Here is a 20,442-nt window from a genome sequence, read left to right on the forward strand (position 1 = left end):
TTCTTAGCCATAAAGCAAGGAATGCTTACAGCCACAGGAGCTGGGAAAAGCAAGGAGTGGATTCTCCAGAAGGAGCATGGGCCTTCCAACACCTTGGTTTTAGCCCAGGGAAGCTACTTTCAGAATCCCTGGCCTGCAGAACTGTGAGAGAATTGAATTGTGTTGTTCTAAGCCATTAAGTTTGTGGTGATTGGTTACAGCGGCCATAGGAAACATATGTAGGTCCTGATTACCCAGAAGAGGGGTGCTGCTGTAACAAATACCCAGACACGTGGGAGTGGCTTTAAAACTGGGTGATGGGCGGGGACTGGGAGGATTTTGAGACACAGAGAAACACTGGACTTCCTCTAACAGACTGTAGGTAGGACGTTAAAATTCTTGCTGGTGAGGATTCAGAAGAAAGTTGGGAAGCATGGGAGAGAAAGTTAAAGGCACTGCCGGTGAGGACTCACAATGAAATTAAAAACACATTCCTGGGAATTTGAGGTTAAGTGGATCTCGGCAATACAGGGGCAGAAACCGGGGCTCGAGGACAACGCATTTGGATGGTTAGGTGAGGAGATCGCTAGGCAAAGTGTTGGCGGTCTGGCCTGCCTTCTTCTTCTTGTTTATGGTAGATTGTGAGAGAAGAGAGACTATGGAAGAACTGGTAAGTCAAGAGGAACTAGATTTAGGAAATCCTCAGACTCTCCAGGCTGCAAAAGTTGCTAAAGCCCCGTGCTTGTGAGGAGCATGTCTAGAGAGGCCAAGAGTGTGGCAGATGACCTTTTGCTAGCGCCTGAGAGATCCGGAGTGCGACGCCTGGGTCCCCTCTGCCATCTCTGCAGCCATCGAGAGAGGACAGGGGATTATACAGGACAGGCCTGTGGAAGACCCTCTTACCTACTGGCATCATCCCCATGGCACACAGTGGGGATCCACATGGTTTTGAGGATGCTATAACACCAGAAACATGGCCCGCTTTGGGACAAGTTTGTGGTGGTTTGATACAGTAGCCAGAGGATATTAATAGCTAATGCTTTCTGAAAACTTGCTATGTGCCAGCACTCTGCTTTCTATGTTCTTTCTTATTGAACCTAACATTATGCCTATAATGTAGCACTATTGGTGTCTCTAGTATTATAGATGTTTGCTTTATTTATTTAATAAGCACTCACAAGATACTCGTCATTTCTTAGGCACTTTACAAATATTAATTTATTTAATATTGTTGTCATCTCTGTTCTGTATGTAGCTTATCCTCCCTCCTCACCTCAAGGAGGCAAATGGCCACCAGACACTTTTACTATTTCTAATTGGCATTTTTTGTGTCCCATGATGCATTTGCGGTGGTGAATGTAATTCTGTGATGCTTTTTGTGACCTAGGTTTACGTACCGAGTTCTTCAGGGGTCCCTGTTTCCATCTCCACTTCTGAGGGCTAAGCACTTGGACAGACTGACTCCAGAGGAGAGGGCTGAAGCCTTCAAGAAGTGGAGAGGAGCTGGAAAGGTGGGTCAAGTGACATCTACGTGTGCTGACCACTCAGCTGCCAAGTCCGAGAGAAGACCCATGTGCGGCCCCGCTCTCATTGGAATGATGTCAGCAAGTTCTTGTGCCGCTGAGCAAGGGAGCTCCTGTGTGTGTGAAACTGCTTTAGACTCGGACTACTCTGAAACTAAGACCTCAGGGATGGCCAAGCCCTCGGAGGGTTAAAGAAGCAGGATGCCCTCTTCAGGTAAGTATTCCTTCACGTGTGGAGACTCAGAAGAGGCGCCTCTACCAAGCAGGAGCGACTTGGGTTTTTCCTTAATGGTCATGAACATTTTACTTCCTTGAAAAAGCCAATGTGATATCCTTTATTGTATGTTTTACATTTGACCTGGACAGGGTTTAGGGAAGTAAAATATTTAATTCACAATCAAATGCTTTTATGAAACACTAAGGATTTTGTAAAAGCATTTTAATGGTCTTCAACATAGAAATGTTTTCAAGGAAATTCATTTGAGATATATTTATTTTACTGTGAGCACTCAGATTCCAGAGAAATGCTTTAAATGAGCAGACTCCAATCTGATATTTTTTTAATTCAGAAAAGAACAAAGTAGTTTTAGATTGATTGGTTAGAATTCTGAGAATTCTACATGAAAAAAATGTTATAAATGGTTGATTTCCAGAGGAAAAAAAAATCCAAGAGCCTTTTAAACAACAATGCACCTAAAATAACAATGATACTATTTTAAAATAGTATTATTAATAGCTTTTTATTTTTTTAAGAGATGGTTTTGATCTTCTGGCTGAAGATGTCAAGCAGACCTCTGCTCATTTCAGCGTTCTCCTGAGCTGGGAAGTGGTGGGGGGGGGGGGGGCGGAAATGCCAAGGCTCCCAGGCTCCCGCAGGTGATGGGAGCCAGCGGCAGGCAAAGCCCTTTCTTGAGGTCCACCTGTGTGCAGGTGTTAATTGGGAAACCAAAACCATGGGTGAGTCAGGCAGACGCAGCTGAGCCTGTAGCCCATTTGGCAATTTCCTGTATTGTCTAAGTGACCAACTGCCCGGTCAGAGTGAGACAATCAGTTTCCAAACAATCTTCAAGAGACCACTTGAGGGTGTCTAGTCCTTACCAACCCATACAGCTTTTCAGGTGCTGTAACTTCTAAAATGAGATGTGAATTGAGACTAATATAGGTGGTTCTCAGAAGGAGTCCGTGAGGTTCTTAGAACAATTTGTTTAACACATTTTAGAACAGGCGTATCTATATATAGCAGGTTAACTGCTGTTACTGGTCCTATATGCTGGTTTTAGTTGGAACAAAGAAATAATTTATCCCAAGTAAGACCAGGTGTTGTTGTAAGATCCTGTATTCTTGTTGGGTTCTTTTAAAATTCTGTATCTGTTCATTTGAAAATTGTCAGCTGCCAGTCACCTGGAATTTCCTTCATGAAATCTCCAAACCGCTGGTCCATTCCTATTGTCTTAATGACTATTAAACGCTAAATATTATTCTCAGGCTTTATCTTCTGCCTGCTGCCTCCTCTGCTGCTCTGATGTTTTTGGAGCCTTCTGATATTATTGCAAATAGTCTTTTCCATAGACTTTCCAGAACTTGAAAAATGGCACATAGCTAATGGAAGTTGCTTCCGCTTCCTTATTGTTTTTTTTAAATAAACTGTTTTGTAAATAATGTGCACTAAAGACTATTGTCACTCCTCTAGACATTCACAGAATCCAACTGTAAGTGGATTGGTTCTGGTTCCAAAACTTAGAGGGAAAAGTACACCTTTTACCAGAATAGTGTTTTGGCTTTTTCTTGTATGGAACAATTAGTGATGTTATTTCCTCTGTTATCCTCAAAGTAGCTGGCTGGCATTTATTTCCTGAGATCATCATCTTCTGATAAATAAAAATGTACAGATAGTCTTACTAATAAATAAAAGGTTAGAATCTAAGGATAAAAGGAATGAGCCATACAGACTAAGACAAACCGCTAAGTATGTACACACAGGAGCAGATGAAACTCGAGTGCTTGAGTTATGGGGCCGCAGTCTCTTAACCACAATTCCACAATCCCAAGTACTCTGAACACTGAAAATTTTTTTTATGAATTAGGCACAACTCAATGCCATCAACAGAGGTGATGCTATAAAATAATGTTCACATATTTGCTACAAAAAAATGTATTACTAGATGTTAAAGTGTATTTTTGTTATTTCTGAAATATTCTGGGTTCTTTTTTTTTAATTTATTTTTTTTAGAGAGCGGGGAAGGGAGGAGGAAGGGGAGAGAAACATTGATTGGTTGCCTCTTGCATGCCCCCAACCAAGGCCCTGGGCTGAAACCCAGGCAAGTGCCCTGACCAAGAACTGAATCAGTAACCTTAGGTTTTTGGGGTAACACCCAACCCACTGAACCACACCAGTCAGGCAAATTCTGGGTTCTTAAACACATCTGGCCTTCAGGTGAAAAAGAACTTGGATCTGTATTAAGCCTTTAAATGGTCTCATGTACAAATAAATAACTCCTACACAAGTTACCCAAGCTGATGTGAACTATTACATTTGGTATTCAGATTTCACTGAATTTTAAGAGACTTAGAGTATGATGTCATTGCTACTGGTAGCCAAGAAAAATTGATTCATATACATCTGGGGATATAATTTTACCCCCGAAGACTTAATGAAAGAATTGGATGCCCCAGCCTCTGCAGCTCAGTTGGTCGGAGCATCACCCTGTGGACCAGAAGGGCAGGGTGTGATTCTCACTCAGGGAACACATCCAGCTTTCGGGTTCAGTACCTGGTTGGGATGCGTACGAGAAGGCAACCGACTGATGTTTCTTTCTCACATCAATGTTTCTCTCTCACCTCCTTCCTCTCTTTCTAAAATGCAATGAAAAAATGTCCTCAGGGGAAGATGTTTAAAAAGTGATAAAATAGCCCTGGCTGGTGTAGGTCATTGGATTGAGGATGGGCTGTGAACCAAAGGGTCGCCTGTTCCATTCCCAGTCAGGGCACATGCCTGGGTTGTGGGCCAGGTCCCGGTGGGGCCACATCACAGGCAGCCACACATTGATGTTTTTCTCACTCTCTTTCTCCCTTCCCCCCTCTCTAAAATAAATAAATAAAATACTTTAAAAAATAAGATATTTTTTAAAATAAGATATTTTTAAAACTAATAATAAAGTAAATAAGAAATACAAGAATTGGGTCAGTTTCCTAAAATATATTCCAGAAAGTAAAGCTCCTTACACTCTTACCAGGCCTTAAATTTTTGTTGGACACTCAACGGGCAATTCGAGAGTATTAGCAACCTCTAACCTCTAATTGAAGGTTGATCTGTCATCTAAAGTCAGCACGTGTCTGTGACAGTCAGAGATAAGACAGGGAATTATGATTGGTGGGAGTCTGGGTGCCTGCCATCACAATGGGAGACGGTTTTCTGGGACTTATTCATGCTCCGTATACATAAAGAAAGATTACACCAGTTTGTTTGTATTAATGGTTATTTAAAATAAGTACAATATGTACATTTCACTGAACGCAAGTTGAGCGAGACTAAAAGTTGTTACATTAAGTATGCACCTACAAATATAACAAATTGACATAGGTTCTTAAACTTCCATACAGTTGTGACCAAAATTCAATGACTGGATTTCACATTCTCAATCAGGTTAATAAAAACCGCAGAACAAAAGATAAATAACATGGAAAGGGTCGAGACAACTTTTTGAATTTCAAACATGTGTACAGGTAGAAAAGAGTACAAAACTATGTGCACAAAACCACAGGCCGTCTCTGTGGGATGCTGAGGCGGTCGGTGCTGGTGGAGGTGAGTAGGGAGCCCCACTTCTTCAAAAGGCCTTTGGGTGTTGCAGCAATGGGTACCTGACTAACTAATTAAATCAAGTGCGGGAGATGATTTGCGTTTTAAAGCTTTTTTGTGTGGAAAATACTTTAACCCCTGATTACTTAAGAAATTAGTGGCCTTCAGAAAAGATGTGGATAAAGTTGCCTAGTGCTTAAAAGCATCTTCAAAACTTTAATTATCAGTAGAAGAAATGGCAACACCAGACATTAAAAACCTCTCAAGGAAAATTACAAAATGTTATGCCGAGTTTTTCTGTACCTTGAGATATATTTCTGTACTGGTATGGACAAACTGGAAAACACTTCATTAAGTAGGGTGCAATCTAATTTTTTTTAATTGCATCTCTCCAGTGTAAAGCCAGTTCTCCTTTGGCAAACTGTAATCTCAAATACATGGTCACACAGGTGGGCAAAATAAAATACTTCCCATGGATATTGTCCTGCTGTTGAAATCTCAGCGGGCCAGCTGACATACACTAAACAAACCCAAGCTACCCCAAAAAAAGTTCTACAGAGACTCTTCTACCAAACACCGACCGTGGCTTACATTCGGAAGGGGCGATCGCAGGCCAGTGCTAACACCCATGTCTAAAGGGCTTTGCGGTCAATGGGTCTTGCTTTTGCAGCGACCTGCAGGGGGCGCTGCCTGTCTCACCTCTGCCTGTCTTTCATAGTGCTCACCATTTTGTGAACTTTACAAGAGTAATAGTAAATAACTTGAGCATGTGCGCTACCTTGGCTTTTAATAAATCAAAAGCAAGTCACCAATGTTAATATTGAAAGCTGCTGCTATGCAACTGCACTTGAGAAACGAGCCGGCAATGGTTGGTCAGCCTGGATCCCAGCATCCTTTCTGTGACTGGTAAGAGGGAGCCCTGTAGCTTGTTCCCTCGGCGCCTGCAGCAGCCTGACCCTCCAGAGGTGACCATTCTGCACTAGAGTCAAGGTTAGGCTGACAAAACAACAAAATCGGCTTTCTTCCTTTTTAAAAAAGACTTTCATTGAACTTGAACTAAGGGAAACATAAAGCTGGAAAATAAAGCTGAATGACGTTCAACCTAAACAAACATGAAAACGCACAGTAGGCTGCAACCGCCCCTGCTCGTGGGGAGGGCTGTCTGCACAGCTGTCCGCAGGACGCTCCCCACAGCCACGGCCGTTTCCTCTGAATGTCGCTGGCAAAGTCTCTGATCACCTTTGGAGTTAGTTGAGGAGAAAGGTGTGAATGTATATTTGTCTCTCAATCCATTCGAGGAAGTATGACACATTGCTATAAACTCCTGGCCCCAGGACTTTGGAAAAGCAGACGGAGCCCCATGAAGTTAAACCAAACAATGTCCACTGTCCTCCAGGCTGTTCACAAACAAGAGGTCCACCGCTGTCACCCTGGAATGAATAGCAGTGGACGTTAATCACTGGTATTTCAGAGCTTTAATGACACCTGTGTTGTCTTGAGGGTACAATAAAGCCAAACCCAGCTTAACCAACTTCAGAAAATTTTAACAAAGCTTTTATTGTCAGCCCATGGGAGGATCATGCTTTCACTACTTCAATGGGACTTCCAAACAGACAGGTGAAACACATCTTTAAAAGGAGGGGGATGGCTCAGGAAAGGAAAGGATTCTTCTACTGGTCTTTCCGTGAAATCAGAAGACATTTTTAATCAGTTCCCATGCTTATCAAAATATGTCATATTTTTTTAAGTATTGCATAGGAATCAAGTCTCTCATAATCTCATTCTTTAATTTTGATCCATCTTATAAATACACAAGGTACCCAACATGGAACATTCAAAGCTTTTTTCCATAAGAAATACTAGAAAAGTATTGTAAAATAACTCTTCAAGATTCTTGCTGTGTGAATGAATGCATTAAATAAAACATACGCAGGGACCATCCATTACATTTCTAAATAGTTTTTAGGACCTTTTCAATTAGCATGCTTGAATGGGAAATACCACAGAAGGATTATTTACTATACATATTTATAACCTACAATTTATTTCATTCATATGCATAAAGATTTTCACTCTTGATATTTAAGTTTCATTCAGTTCTTTGGCCACGTATCATTAACCTTAAGACATTATGACTTTATAAAGTTTATATTTGCTACCTGTGAAAAGATCAGAGCAGGCTTCTGAGGTCCTGCAGGGCTCAGAAGGGAAGGGCTGACACCTTAGCAAACAGCGTGTAACTGGTGGAGATTTGCGCATCCTCCCTGCCCCCCACGAGTGTCCAACCTGAAGCACATCTATGGTCATCCCCACTTGGAAATGTTGAAGAACAGTCGTAATCATGTTTACTGATACTTTTCTGAACACTTTCCCTGTATTAGCTCCTTTAATCCTCCCAAAATTCGTGTGATTGATAATAATAATGATGTAACAATTATATTTATTTTAGAGATAGTAGAAATGAAGCACGACAGCTCTGTAACTTGCTTACTGACAGGGCTAAGATCTGGAGTCAGGCGGTCTAGCCCTGGGACTGCAACCCTGTAACTACTAGACTATTTGCTTCTTAGAAGTGGGAGTGAATACGACTGTGATGCTGAAGAAGAATTGAATTTTTGATTGTGCTGGGTGCTTTTGTGGAGGCGGTGAGCCTTATACTCAGGAAATACCAATGCCATAGCCTCGGTGATGAGCCTAGACCTTACAAGGGGCTGCATAAATTATTCAGTTAGGCTGCTGAAAAGCCTAACTGAAAAAAAATTAAGCAACATTTACTGGGAACATTTTTATTAGACATATTCCACCATTTGTTTTAAAATCTCCCCTTACATAAAAGAAATACTGAGATGCTGACTTACTTGGGCTGAGCTATTTATTAACCAAACAGTGACCACAGTGGAACACGTCTGCAAGTCCACTCTGCACGGCCAGGGCAGCAGTTCAGCCAGGCAGTTATTCAGCATCTACTCTTTGCAAGGTTTCGTGGTAAGGTCCACACAGATGAAGGCACTATTTTTGGTCACTGAGGGGCAAAAGGCTGCTTTGGCAACAAGAACACCTTGACATGAAAGCAAAAATCTAAGGACTATAAATAAAGGCATCTTCAAAGGAATGAATGATTACTTCCAGCTGGAGAGGAACAGAAAGTGCCTCCCACGTGGGGTTGGAGGTGGGCTTAGCGAGGCAGTGGACATTTGTGAGGTAGAAAACACAGGGGAAGAAGCAGCTGTTGCGCACAAAATGGAGAATACGGATGAGACGTAATTTGTCCTCTGTCTCTCTAATATTGGGCTTTAGGCCAAAGTTAATGTTTGGCTTCAGCACTGATCCCAATGATTTCTAGACCTTTACAAAGGGAACCACAGCTTCCAATGTGTCCCACCCATAAATTGGAAAGATAATGAGAGATTCTGGTGAACAATCTTGCTCCAGACCTAATACAAAGTAGCTTTTGTTTGTTTTATTTTCTACCTGGAGCTGTGTTGGAGAACCTCTGGTATGCATCTGAGATACCCACTGGGCGGAATTCCCGCTATTAAAGAAGCCGGCATGACTTGGTTCCCACGAGACATCATGACAGGAACATGCGCATGCCTGTGTCTGTGCACAGCCTTCAGTTCTCTGTCACAGATCACCCTCCCGCCCCTCCTCTGGCAGTGACCAAGCGAGGAAGAGACGCTCCCTTTGGGTAGACCTCCAGACACACTGCAGAAATGCATTCACACTAGTCATTGCTACTAGGAGAGCCTTACTCTACCACCTTTCATGCTGGGTGATGTCAGGTAAATAACTTAACTGCTCTGGTCCCTTTTCTAGATCTGTAAACTAGGAAAAGCAATGATAGTGCCATAGCAGGTAATTGTCAGGATTAAATGAGTTACTATAAAGCATTTGGAAGAGATCCCACAATATAATAACCACCAAATGACAGATATTAATATTCATATAGTTACTCTTCATTGAGTGAATATCCAGACATCACCCACGCATATGTGAAAGAGGAAAGCTTTCAAATACATTAATTTAGTCCTCAAAACAGCCTGCAAATGAGACTCAGTCCATATTACTCATGAACGAACTTTCTAGAGAGGACAGAAAACTTCTCCGGGTCACATTGTTCTTACTGGCAGACGTGGGATCCAACCCAAACCTCACAGGCTGCAAAAGCTACGTCCCAAGCCCCACGCCATTCTGCCTCCAAACACGCTTTCTTTCTTTTTTTGGCTTGGGAAGTCACACCCGGGACTCCTGCCGGGAAGGCAGGGATTCCTCCAGCACTGCCCACCTCAGCTGGCAGACCTGTAGCCAAGGGGCTAAAGGGAAAGTGACCTCAGTGAATCACCTAGGGACCCAGAAGTCTGCCTCACTCTTTCTCTGGACAACTAACTGTCTAAGGGATCACCACTGGGCCATTTCCAGTCCCCTGATCTGCCCACTCTGAAACAGGACCATCGGAAGTATCATTTTATTATGTTAGCTTATGGTAATGGCATTGTTGAATCTCTTCTTTAATTCAAAAATGTGTGTGGACTTCCGATCAAGATGGAGGCATAGGCACACACACTGTGCCTCCTTGCACAACCAAACTTAAGGACAACAAAGATTTAGAAACAAAAACACAACCAGAACAGACAGAAAATTGAACTGTATGGAAGTCCTACAACTATTCATCCAGACAGTAAGAGGGGTGGAGTCGATGACCAGTGGAGAGGGGTCATGGCAGGAAAAAGCGGTCGCTGGTGGACCCGGGAGCGCAGGTGGTGGTTGGCAGACCCTGGGCATGGGGAGGAAACGAGCAGACCCAGTGAGGTGCACAAGGCAGCTGGCTGACCGCAGACACACATTCACGCCAGATAAACCAGGTGAAAACAGGCAGCAAGACAGACTGCCCAACCCAGGGCCCCAGCGACGGGAAATAAAGCCTAAAAGCACCAACTGAAAACACCTGTGGGAGTTAAGGTTCCAGGAGAGACTCCCAGCCCCACAGGAAAGTTTGTTGGAGAGACCCACAGGGTTCTAGAAAGTACACAAGCACGCCCACCCAGGAACCAACACCAGAAGGGTCCAATTTGCTTGTGGGAAGTGGCAGGAGGGACTGAACTATGAGAGCAGAGCAAGTGCCACTGTTCCCTCTCTGACCCCACCCCCACATACAGTGTCACAACCCAGCAACGTGGGTCACCCTGCTCTGGCGAACACCTAAGGCTCAACCACTCATACATAACAGGCACAACCAGACCAAATAAATAAATAAATAAATGGCTCAAATGGGAGAACAGATCAAAGCCCCAGAGCCAATACATCTAAGTGACCAAAAGATAGCCAACCTATCAGATGCACAGTTCAAAGCACTGGTGATCAGGATGCTCACAGAATCGATTGATTTTAGTTGCAAATTAGATGAAAAAATGAAAGCTACACTAAGTGAAATGAAGTAAAATGCACAGGGAACCAATAGTGATGGGAAGAAAACTGGGCCTCAAATCAATGGAGTGCACCAGAAGGAAGAAACAACCAAACAGAAAAGAATGAAGAAACAAGAATTCAAAAAAATGAGGAGAGGCTTAGGAACCTCCAGGACATCTTTAAACACTCCAACATCCGAATTATAGGGGTACCAGAAGGGGAAGAGGAACAGCCACCAGTGGAAAACTTATTTGAATAATAAAGGAGAACTTCTCCAATCTGGCAAAGGAAATAGACTTCCAGGAAGTCCAGGAAGCTCAGAGAGTCCCAAAGAAGTTGGACCCAAGAAGGAACACACCAAGGCACATCATAATTACATTAGCCAAAATTAAAATGAAGGAGAGAATCCTAGAAGCAGCAAGAGATAAGGGGACAGTCACCTACAAAGGACTTCCCATCAGACGGTCAGCTGATTTCTCAAAAGAGACCTTCCAGGCAAGAAGGGGCTGGAAAGAAGTATTCCAAGTCATGAAAGGCAAGGACCTACGTCCAAGATTGGTCTATCCAGCAAAGCTTTCATTTAGAATGGAAGGGCAGATCAAGTGCTTCTCAGATAAGATCAAATTCAAGGAGTTCATCCTCACCAAGTCCTTATTATATGAAATGGTAAAGGGACTTATCTAAGGAAAAGAAGATAAAAAATATGAACAGTGAAAGGACAGCAAACTCACAGTTATTAACAACCACACCTAAAACAAAAGCAAACTAAGAGGACAGCTAGATCAGGAGCAAAACCATAGATATGAAGATCACATGGAGGGTTAGCAACAGGGGAGTGGCAGGAGGAGAAGGAGAAAAAGGTATAGAAAATAAGTAGCATAGATGGTAGGTAGAAAATAGACAGGGGGAAGGCAAGAATAGTATTGGAAATGTAGAAGCTAAAGAACTTGTGACACATGGACATGAACTAAAGGAGGGGAACATGGGTGGGAGGGAGTGTGCAGGGTGGAGGGGAACAAAGGGAGGGAAATGGGACAACTGTAATAACAAAATCAACAAAACATATTTTTTAAAAAGTGTGTGTGGGTGGGGGTGGTGCAGAGGGGCAGCTGGATTTACTTGCTTCATAGCCCTGATGTGTAACTGCTGTTCCGTCTCTGCTATACACTTCTTTGAGCACTTGCCCTTTTTCATCATTCCTTGGGGGCTGGTCTAGTGTAATATTCAATGAATATTTTTTAAGTAAAAATAAAAACGCTTCCCTTCCCTCAATTGCTTGGTCTGCATGCTCTACGAACTGTTGTGACCAGGAATCCCGAATGTCTAAAGGTGACGTCCAGTGGCATTTGAAGACATGTTGACAACCGAGCACAGGCCCATGTGATCAGCTCTTGAGACAGAGGCGGTTCTGTCACACCTCCTGGAAGCCGGGGTGTTGTGTGCACTCTACTGCCTTCACCCTGATGGCTACAGACTTCCTCTGGTGTCCCCCTGCTTCCTGGAACAGCCTGGTTGGAGCTACGGTTGCCACTTGCTCCTGTTAGAAACTCCTTTGTCTTAGCCACTAAAATGGTCCAGTGAGATGGACCACAACAGCCCCTTTCCCTCCCAGCGCCGACTCCAGTGCTGCCCCCATGCGGAGGAAGAGGGAGCTGAAGGCCGCCTGAGTGAGTGAAGGGCACGGAGATAGAACGGGGAGTCACAGGGTGAAGCAACATCTGCTAACGAAGGACTTTCCAAAAAATCTTCCCAAAGGGCCACACACGAATAATAGTGAGTTTCTGTGCATGCATCGAGGTCACTGCTGAACTGAACCACCTCAGTCGGCAGGGCACAACCTACCATGCACGAGTCGACTGTGCCGGACTCGTAGCCAGCGCATATCATCCGCGCGGTGATGGTCTTCATGTCGAAGTAGGACTGGCACTGCTCCAGGGAAATGACGCGGACTTCTCCCTCCTGCAGCTTGAAGGGCACTGGCGCCGTGAAAAGGAAGAAATAAGATACGCGAGGGGGTAAATGGCTCAAAAGTGAGGCCGAGCACATATGTTTATACTCCCAACCCATATTCTTCACTTAAAATGTCATTTCAAAGACAAGGCTTGTCTGGAATCAGAATTTTCGTATTAGAAGTATTGACGGCAATCATCTAGTCAAATCCCCTTATTTTATTGAGAAAAGTGAGGCTAAGTCACCTGGTTAGGTGTAACTTGGCTCACGCTTTTCCCCTTTTATTATACATGCTATAAATAATAGCTATAATAGCAATAAAAACAGCAGCCGCCACAGCGACATGGAAAACCACGAAGCCACAGCTCTGCCCCGGAAAGGAGGCAGCCAGCTCAGCCTCAGCTCCGCGGGCCAGTCCCGCACCGCTACACACGCCTGCGTGTTCCAGCAGGACAGGGTCCGCCCTCTCCTCGGTTTAAAGAATGTGTCTCGCCATGGGCTACAGTGGCCATTATGTGAGGTGAGAACCTTTAATCCTAGAGGATAGGACAGGGAGATGTTGAGAGGGACAAAATCATCCCTCCGGGTCAGAGGGAAATATGTGAATTCCCCATATTGCTTTAAGTTCCCGAGGAATAGCAGTGGACTGGAATCTTTAGTGGTTTTGCCTCTACAAAGCTCTGCACCCTGCTCCCCTCTTGGATAGTGATGGTAAGGGCACCGCGTTGGGCAGAAGAGCCATGGCCGTGCCCTTGATATGGAGCAGCCTTTAACGAAACTGTCTCGTGGATTAAATCTTTATTCTAAACTTTAAGAGGTCAAGCAAAATGAGAGTCCCATTTGGGGCTGGGAGTAAGTAGTACACATTTTTTAATTTCTTTGTTTTATATGTTTAAATCACTAGGAAGACAAACTATTTTAACCAATTTAAGTAGGCAAACAGCAAATCGGTTTTCTTTGTAGAACAACTCACAGGGCGTGTCACAAAAAGTCGACAAGAGCAGTCGTAACACAGGACTGGAAATGTGAGCACAGCCCGGCTGCGGGAGTGAACGTGCGAACACCAGAGAGAGGCTCCCGGTGGGTCTGCCTGCAGAGGGTGCAAATCACCGGCAGAGGCGGTCCACACAGGGATGACTGCCAGGCCTCACCTTGCACCGCGGCTCCAAAGCATTGGTTCTGGCTCCCTGGAGAAAGGTTCTGCGGTGTGCACAAGCATTTTTGAGGTTGCCTCTGAGCGGATTTAAGTGCCTTATTGACACCTGACATTTGCATGGAGGGGAGAGTGTGACACACCTGCTTAGTATTTACCATTTGTGTCTATACCTTTATAAGTGACACGGGAGATTACCACCAAAGGCTGGGAAGGAACACAGGGTTTTCGGTTACCAGTTAAGGCAAGTGCTGCCGATGAGCCTGGCTTACTTTTGTTGCCCATGTGCCCCCAGCCCGTGATGTAGCAGTACGTGTCAGGTTCTAACAACTGCTCCGCGCTGGGGAGGCAGACCGGCCGGACGTAGCTGGTCTCACTGATGTCTTCGCTTAGCTCCACTATGCTGATGTCATAGTCCACCACCTCTCGGCTGTAGCGAGGGTGCAGGATGATGGTCTTCACGAGGCGCGTCTGCATGAACGTCGATGGGTGGTCTAGATTGTTGATGCCAAACACCACCTTCCAAACCGCAGCATTCTCTCTCCTAAAATAACAATTCAACAGCTATTGGCATCTTAAACTCTCTCTACAGAAAGCTCAGCTCCATGTAGGTGAAGACAGATAAGAAAGCCAAGAACGGGACCCTTGTTTTATCTTGGGTTGCTGTAACAAATTACCATAGCCTGGGTCGCTTGAACTTCAAGTATTTATTTCTGACGGTTCTGGGGGCAGAAGTCTGAGATCAGGGCACCACCTGCTCAGTCTGGTGAAGGCCCTCTTCCTGGGTTATAGTTGGCCTCACCCTGTGGCGTCCTCGTAGGGTGAAAAGGGAGGGAACACGCTTTCTTCCTCCCCTTATCAGGACACTAGTCCCACGACGGGGGGTCCCCACCACGGGGGTCCCACTCTCACGATCTAACTTACTTCCCAATGGCCCTGCCTCCTGATACCATCCTGCCGGGGGTTAGAGTTTCAACACATGACTTTGACGGGGGACACAAACATACAGTTCATGAAAACTATGGGTGCTAAAATTTTACTGCCCTAAAAAAAGGAGAAAATTAAAATAAAAGGATAGGTCAGGGAAATAAGAGAAGAACAAGAAATCGTTTTGTTACTCTAAAAGAAAAATGAGAAGTATTTCAAGAAGGATGTAGTGATGAGACACTGAGGATTCCAGTGAGTCAGAAACTGACAGTTCCCGCTGAGCACGGCAAGACGGAAGTCACTGAAGACTCTGAGCCCTGGACGGTGTAGCTCATTTGGTGGGGCGTCGTCCTGCAGACTGAAAGGTCATGGGTTTGATTCCCAGGGAGAGGACATGCCCGGGTTCTGTCCTCAGGCACCTGCAAAAGGCAACTCTTTGATGTTTCTCTCCCTCCCTTTCTTCCCCTCTTTCTGGAATCAATTTTAAAAAAAGGAAAAAAGTTACAAACTTTAATAAATGTCATTTCTTGTAGTGATGTGGATCGGAGCACATCCCAAGTAGATTGAGGAGGAAATGGGGTGGGGGGGCTGTAATCATAGAGACGGTGCCTGCAGTGACTTCAGGACTTTGACTGTGAACCACAGCTCACAGGGCAGTCGTTGAAGAGGGCTGTGGCGTCATGAGAAGGAGGTTTAAGTTATGACATTAAGGCACGATTGCTGAAGGGAATAATCCAGCAAGAAAAGGAGAAATTGATGATGCAAAATAGGATTTAAGGAGTAAAGTCAATGAAAAGATAAAAAGGGATGTAACTGTCCTTAAATAAGATCAGGGACACACTCCAGGGAAAGTAGGAGATGTGGCCATAGACACAAGTACTTTGTTGGAATTGGGGATGAGACAAGATTAAAGGTATGATGGTGTCTATGTTCTCCATGAAGTATGAGGTGAAATCAGTGGCGAGTAAAAGAGAAAAGAGGAGAAGATGTCAAAGACTTGGCTCTGAGGGTAGAAAAGTGACTTCCCTGTGGGAATATATTAGAATGTCCCATATTATTAGACGCCCATTTGAGACTCATGATCATACAGTTGCCGTGGGCTCAGTTGGCAGTCGGGTGTGTGATTTTCCCCAGCAGTGATCAGCGGGGGAATGTTCGGGTGCAGGGGCAGAGTGCATGCAGAGACAGCTGCAAGACTAGAAGAAACAAGTGACTATGAAGGTTGAAAAGAGAAGAGCTCCCTGTTTCGGCAAACCCCAGAAATGTTGACTGGCCCATATTTTAGGCCAATGGCTGGCTATGTCCTTGACCCAGATGTTTTCTGCTGGAGAGACAAGGAAGACAGAGAGCTCCTCCCCGGGCAGGAAGGGCAGTGGTGAGAGCGGAGTCAAGTCCGCACCCTTGAGGGCTTTTTACAACCACACTGGCTCGCTCTCCAGTGATGCTAAAAAACAGCACCCCAGGGGAGGCATGGATTGAACCCCTCAAGTCAGTAAAATGAAAGAACAAATTATGAATGAATGGCATAGTTCATACGCACCTAAAAAAGTAATCATGAGAACACAACATGGGTTCAGTCTAAAAAGTCAGAGCAAATGTTTCACTTCCTTTTCTCAAGGCTATTAAAAGATTTGCATCAGGATGGGTCTGCCTGGTACGTACGTTCGGCAGAAAGATCTAGGAAGAAGGAAGTTGAAGGTCCCCATAAGAGGACTGACCAGGGCACTTGGTGAACTGCAGAAAGAAGCAAGATGGGGAGACGGACGGATGGAGATGATGGGGAAGAAGTGCAGACAAGCAACACCGGTCTTGTGAGAGAAACCAAGACAAGGGTGACCTGGCAGGGTCAGGGACGATGGTCCTGTGGTAGGATGACAGTGTTTTATACAGGTTTCCTGGAGAGAAATTAGACACTTCTGATAAGTACTAGTTGTGTGCCAGCCTAGGATGTTCATTCGTACATCTTTCAGAGGCAGAAGGAGGCAGGAAAATTGTTTGTTAATTTACCCCTGAAAGGCAAAGTCTTTCTTCCTTACAGCTGTTGAAGCTGAATCGTTATTAGGGCATATGGAACTTGAGCTGATCGACTTGGTAGCTCATGTTTTTAATTTTCACTTGGGATTTATAAATACCTCTCCATGGAAGAGCAAAACAAATTTGTATTTTTTTTCCCCATCAATGTAATTAAAAGAGACAAGCTTGAGAAGACCTACAGACGGGTCACACTGGCTTTGCCAAAGTATGGGATCAGGATATGAAGTAAATCCCATTAATTGCAGCAATTGTTGGCTCCGGCAGAGAGTAAGGTTTATAATTAGAAGTTCCCGAAAGCCTGCAGGGCCACTGGAGAGACTATAAAACAGAATCAGGGTTATTAACACGCATTCAAATGAAGGCTTGTTGGAAGTTAGGCGATTTCTCATTTCTTGTGGGCAAGCCAGGCCCCAACTGACAATTCTGTTGAGTTTAGTGTTCCATAAAATTTCACCAAGGCCTTTGATATCTTACCCATTTCCTTAATTATAAACACATACCTCTTCTCTATTGCAAAGCTTATTCTTAACTTCACAGGTCTGTCCGTGAAAGAGGAAACTCGGACAGCACATGTGGAAATGACAAACGTGGGGTATGAACCTGGATTAACTAACATATGAAGAATGTGTTTCCCTTAAAGAGCTGTTGGGTTCATGGAGGTAATCAGCTTTTGATGAATGTACTCTTGCTAGCATAGTCTCCTGCTTATCACGGAGTTATAAATCACAACTGGAAAAGACATCTGGGAACATCTGGCCTCTTCCGAAGCAACAGCGCTGCGGTGTGTTTCCTGACGTATGACACAACTTGTCACATCATTTGGGGCCTTTCACATTAAATGTTCTCCAGAGGAGGCACTGGTTTCACGTTTTATATTCTATTTCTCCAAAAAGAGCAGTCAAATAATTGGGTATACACATTTCCATTTTACAGTCACTTATCGTGTTACAATGTAATTATTCGTGTAAGTGCCTGGACCCCTGTTAGGTCAGCACTTGAAGGAAGTAACTGTGCCTTCCTCTCTCCATCGCCCATGGAAACTAACATCTGCACTAGGACCCGGTCCTGCAGTAGGAAGAGCATCGGCGGGTGAGGAGCTTTGTGTAAGAAGATGCACTGCAGTGCTGTGAAAATGGCAGCGAAGTGGAACTGCCCTGAATGTCCACCAACTGGGAAATAATAGAAAAAGTTACCATTAATCTACATTATAAAATACCATTTAGCTTTGGAAAAGAAGGAATTTGAGCTGTATCTGTTGACCCGGAGGGATGTCCGGGGAGGGGTGTCCGCAATCTGCTGCTACAAGAGAAAGTCACCGTACGAACACAAGCACAGAGTGTGATTTCCAATGGAAAAGGAAAGGATGACACCCTGGGGAGAATGCATTTGTTCACAGGGTGGAAGAACATCCCCCAGGCTGCAGTCGGGGTTACCATGAGGGTGGTGAGAAAGTAAACGTGTGACAGAAGGTAAAAAGGGTGCTAGCAAAATGCAAAAATACTCATGCCATACGCCAAGGGAAAGGGCAGAATGCACGATTTTACTAATAATTTTTTAAAGGGTTAACCTTTATCCATGTCCCACAGATCGATACCAGGCCTGGTTCTCACAGCTTTTCCTGGGCTCACTTTTGCCTGCACCCACCTCGTGAGGTAGGAACTGTTACCTCCCTCATCTCACAGAGGAGGAAACTGTGGCCCAGAGAGGTTAATGAGTCAACCCGTGGTTACACAGTCAGGGGCAAAGGTGAGAAGAAATAAAATAGGCAAATTTGCAATTTCAAATAAATGAAATTGCATTTTTTCCTAGAAATTAACCAGTCAAATGAAAATAATCCATTAAGTGACAGAAGTATGAGTTATTTAAAATTTTTTGCTATTATTTAATATGATTTTTAAATTTATTTTAAAAACATCCTCAAAGCCTTTGACACTCCTCCCCTGGAGAAGAGCATTTGGAGTTTCTTTCCTTTGGATCTGGGTGGGGCTTGGAGGGCTCAGACTGGCCATGTGCCAGGAGCCGCGTCCTGGGTCTTTGGAGGCCACACGAAGGACGCAGCTTCCTCCTGGCTCCTTTCCTGGGCTGCTCAGTCTGCCGGATGCCAGTCACCCTGCTGTGAGCCCCACACGCAGAGGAGCCGGGGCCAAGCCCACGGGCAGCACTGGCGGCCGAACTTGGGATGGTGGCAGCCCCCACCTTGGCACTTTCCAGCTGATGCCCAGACATGGTGGAGCGCAGACAAGCTGCACCAGCTCTGTCCTTCCAAGTGGCCAGCCCTCAGAATCTTCCATGAGCATAAAAATGATTAGGGTTTTTTCTTTGTTGTTAACTCTTTTGTTTGGGTTGTTTTGCTTTGTTTTGTTTTGTTTTTTCTCCTAACTTGCATAACAGATAGTTGGAACAGATGAGGACCTTCTGCAGTGACACTTGTCAGTTTGGGGTCAGTGTCCCCATGGTCTTACTTTTCTGCAGCCTTTAAGCATACTGCCGTGGCAAACTTTGTGTGCTGCCATGGTCGGACTACAGGGACAAAGTATCTGAGCTCACATTGCTCTGGACTTTTCTGTGAAGGTGTATTATTGCCAAGATATGGAAGCAGCCCAAGTGTCCATCAGTAGATGAGTGAATGGAACAACTATGGGGCATTACACAATGGACTACTACTCAGCTGGAAAATGAGAATTTTACCCTTTGCAACAGCATAGATGGACATGGAGAGCATTATGCTGAGTGAAACAAGCCAGTCAGAGAAAGACAAATAGCATATGATCTCACTCATATGGGGAATCTAATGAACAAACTGGACTAACAAGGAAAATGGGGACAGACTCACAGATGGAGAACAGGGGGACAGCTAGTGGTAGGGGGAGGTTAGAGCGGAAAGGGACCGAGCAAAAAGGAAAAAAGGACTCACAGACATGGACAACAGTGTGGTGACTGCAGGGGGCCGGGGGTATCAGTGGGATAAATGGCAATGGAGAAAAACACAATTAAAAAAAAAGATTAACTTTTAAATCAGTGGACTCTGAGTAAAACAGATTACCCTCCATAATTGAGGTGTGCCTCAATTTATAAATCAGAGAATTTACTAAAACAAATCTGTACCTCCCCTGAGCAAGAAGAAATTCAACTAACTACCTAACTGCCTTTGGACTTGAACTGCAATTCTCCTGTCTTCCCGGAAAACCCCATTAGATAAACCCCACTAGATTTGGAGCTTGCCAAGGTTTCACTATCATGTGAGCCAATTTCTTAAAATAAATCTTCCTCTCTCTCTGTCTCTCCCCATCTCTCCCATTGGTCTGTTTCTCTGGAGAACCCCGACTAATACACACTGTACCTTTAACTCTGCTTCCCAAATTCCTCACCAGTTCCTTAGCACTGTAACCTCACTGTAGTATTCCCTTGAGTAAATAACCTTGTTTAACTTCAGATGTATTCGATGTACTGAAAAGGCTAGAAAAGAGACTAATGCTGGCTGGAGTCAATCTGCTAACCTTTCTCCTATTCTTCCCTCTTTAGGACATAAATCATAAGCAACATATATCCACTGCCAATAAATGAGCAGCACATACACAGGCTGACAACACCAAGGGTAGAAAAGTCTAAGTAGAAAAAAGGCCCAGGAAGTACTGGGCTGGCCAAAAAGTCTGTTACTTTTCTGCAGAGTGGCT

At 44.4% G+C, this 20,442-nt stretch overlaps 2 protein-coding genes across 8 annotated transcripts in view; one reads left to right on the forward strand and one right to left on the reverse strand.

Moving 5' to 3' along the window:
* The window catches only part of ATP10D (ATPase phospholipid transporting 10D (putative)), an 84,242-nt gene extending 79,928 nt beyond the window's left edge, over window positions 1-4,314 (forward strand). For all 3 annotated transcript variants that reach the window (XM_053654908.1, XM_037164739.2, XM_053654909.1), the window contains one exon: window positions 1,367-4,314. In XM_053654908.1, the coding sequence (XP_053510883.1) occupies window positions 1,367-1,694 (328 nt within the window). In that variant the 3' untranslated portion in view covers window positions 1,695-4,314. The remainder of the gene's footprint in view (window positions 1-1,366) is intronic.
* A 369-nt stretch (window positions 4,315-4,683) lies between these two features.
* CORIN (corin, serine peptidase) overlaps window positions 4,684-20,442 on the reverse strand; it is a 185,525-nt gene continuing 169,766 nt past the window's right edge. For all 5 annotated transcript variants that reach the window (XM_053654913.1, XM_037164757.2, XM_053654911.1 and 2 more), the window contains 3 exons: window positions 14,080-14,351; window positions 12,547-12,680; window positions 4,684-6,728 (listed from right to left, as the gene is read on the reverse strand). In XM_053654913.1, coding sequence (XP_053510888.1) covers window positions 6,546-6,728; window positions 12,547-12,680; window positions 14,080-14,351 — 589 coding nt within the window. In that variant the 3' untranslated portion in view covers window positions 4,684-6,545. The remainder of the gene's footprint in view (window positions 6,729-12,546; window positions 12,681-14,079; window positions 14,352-20,442) is intronic.

This window comes from Artibeus jamaicensis, unplaced genomic scaffold (genome assembly GCF_021234435.1).
Source record: "Artibeus jamaicensis isolate MK-2021 breed Jamaican fruit bat unplaced genomic scaffold, CSHL_Jam_final contig_889, whole genome shotgun sequence".
NCBI classification, from domain to species: Eukaryota; Metazoa; Chordata; class Mammalia; order Chiroptera; family Phyllostomidae; genus Artibeus; species Artibeus jamaicensis.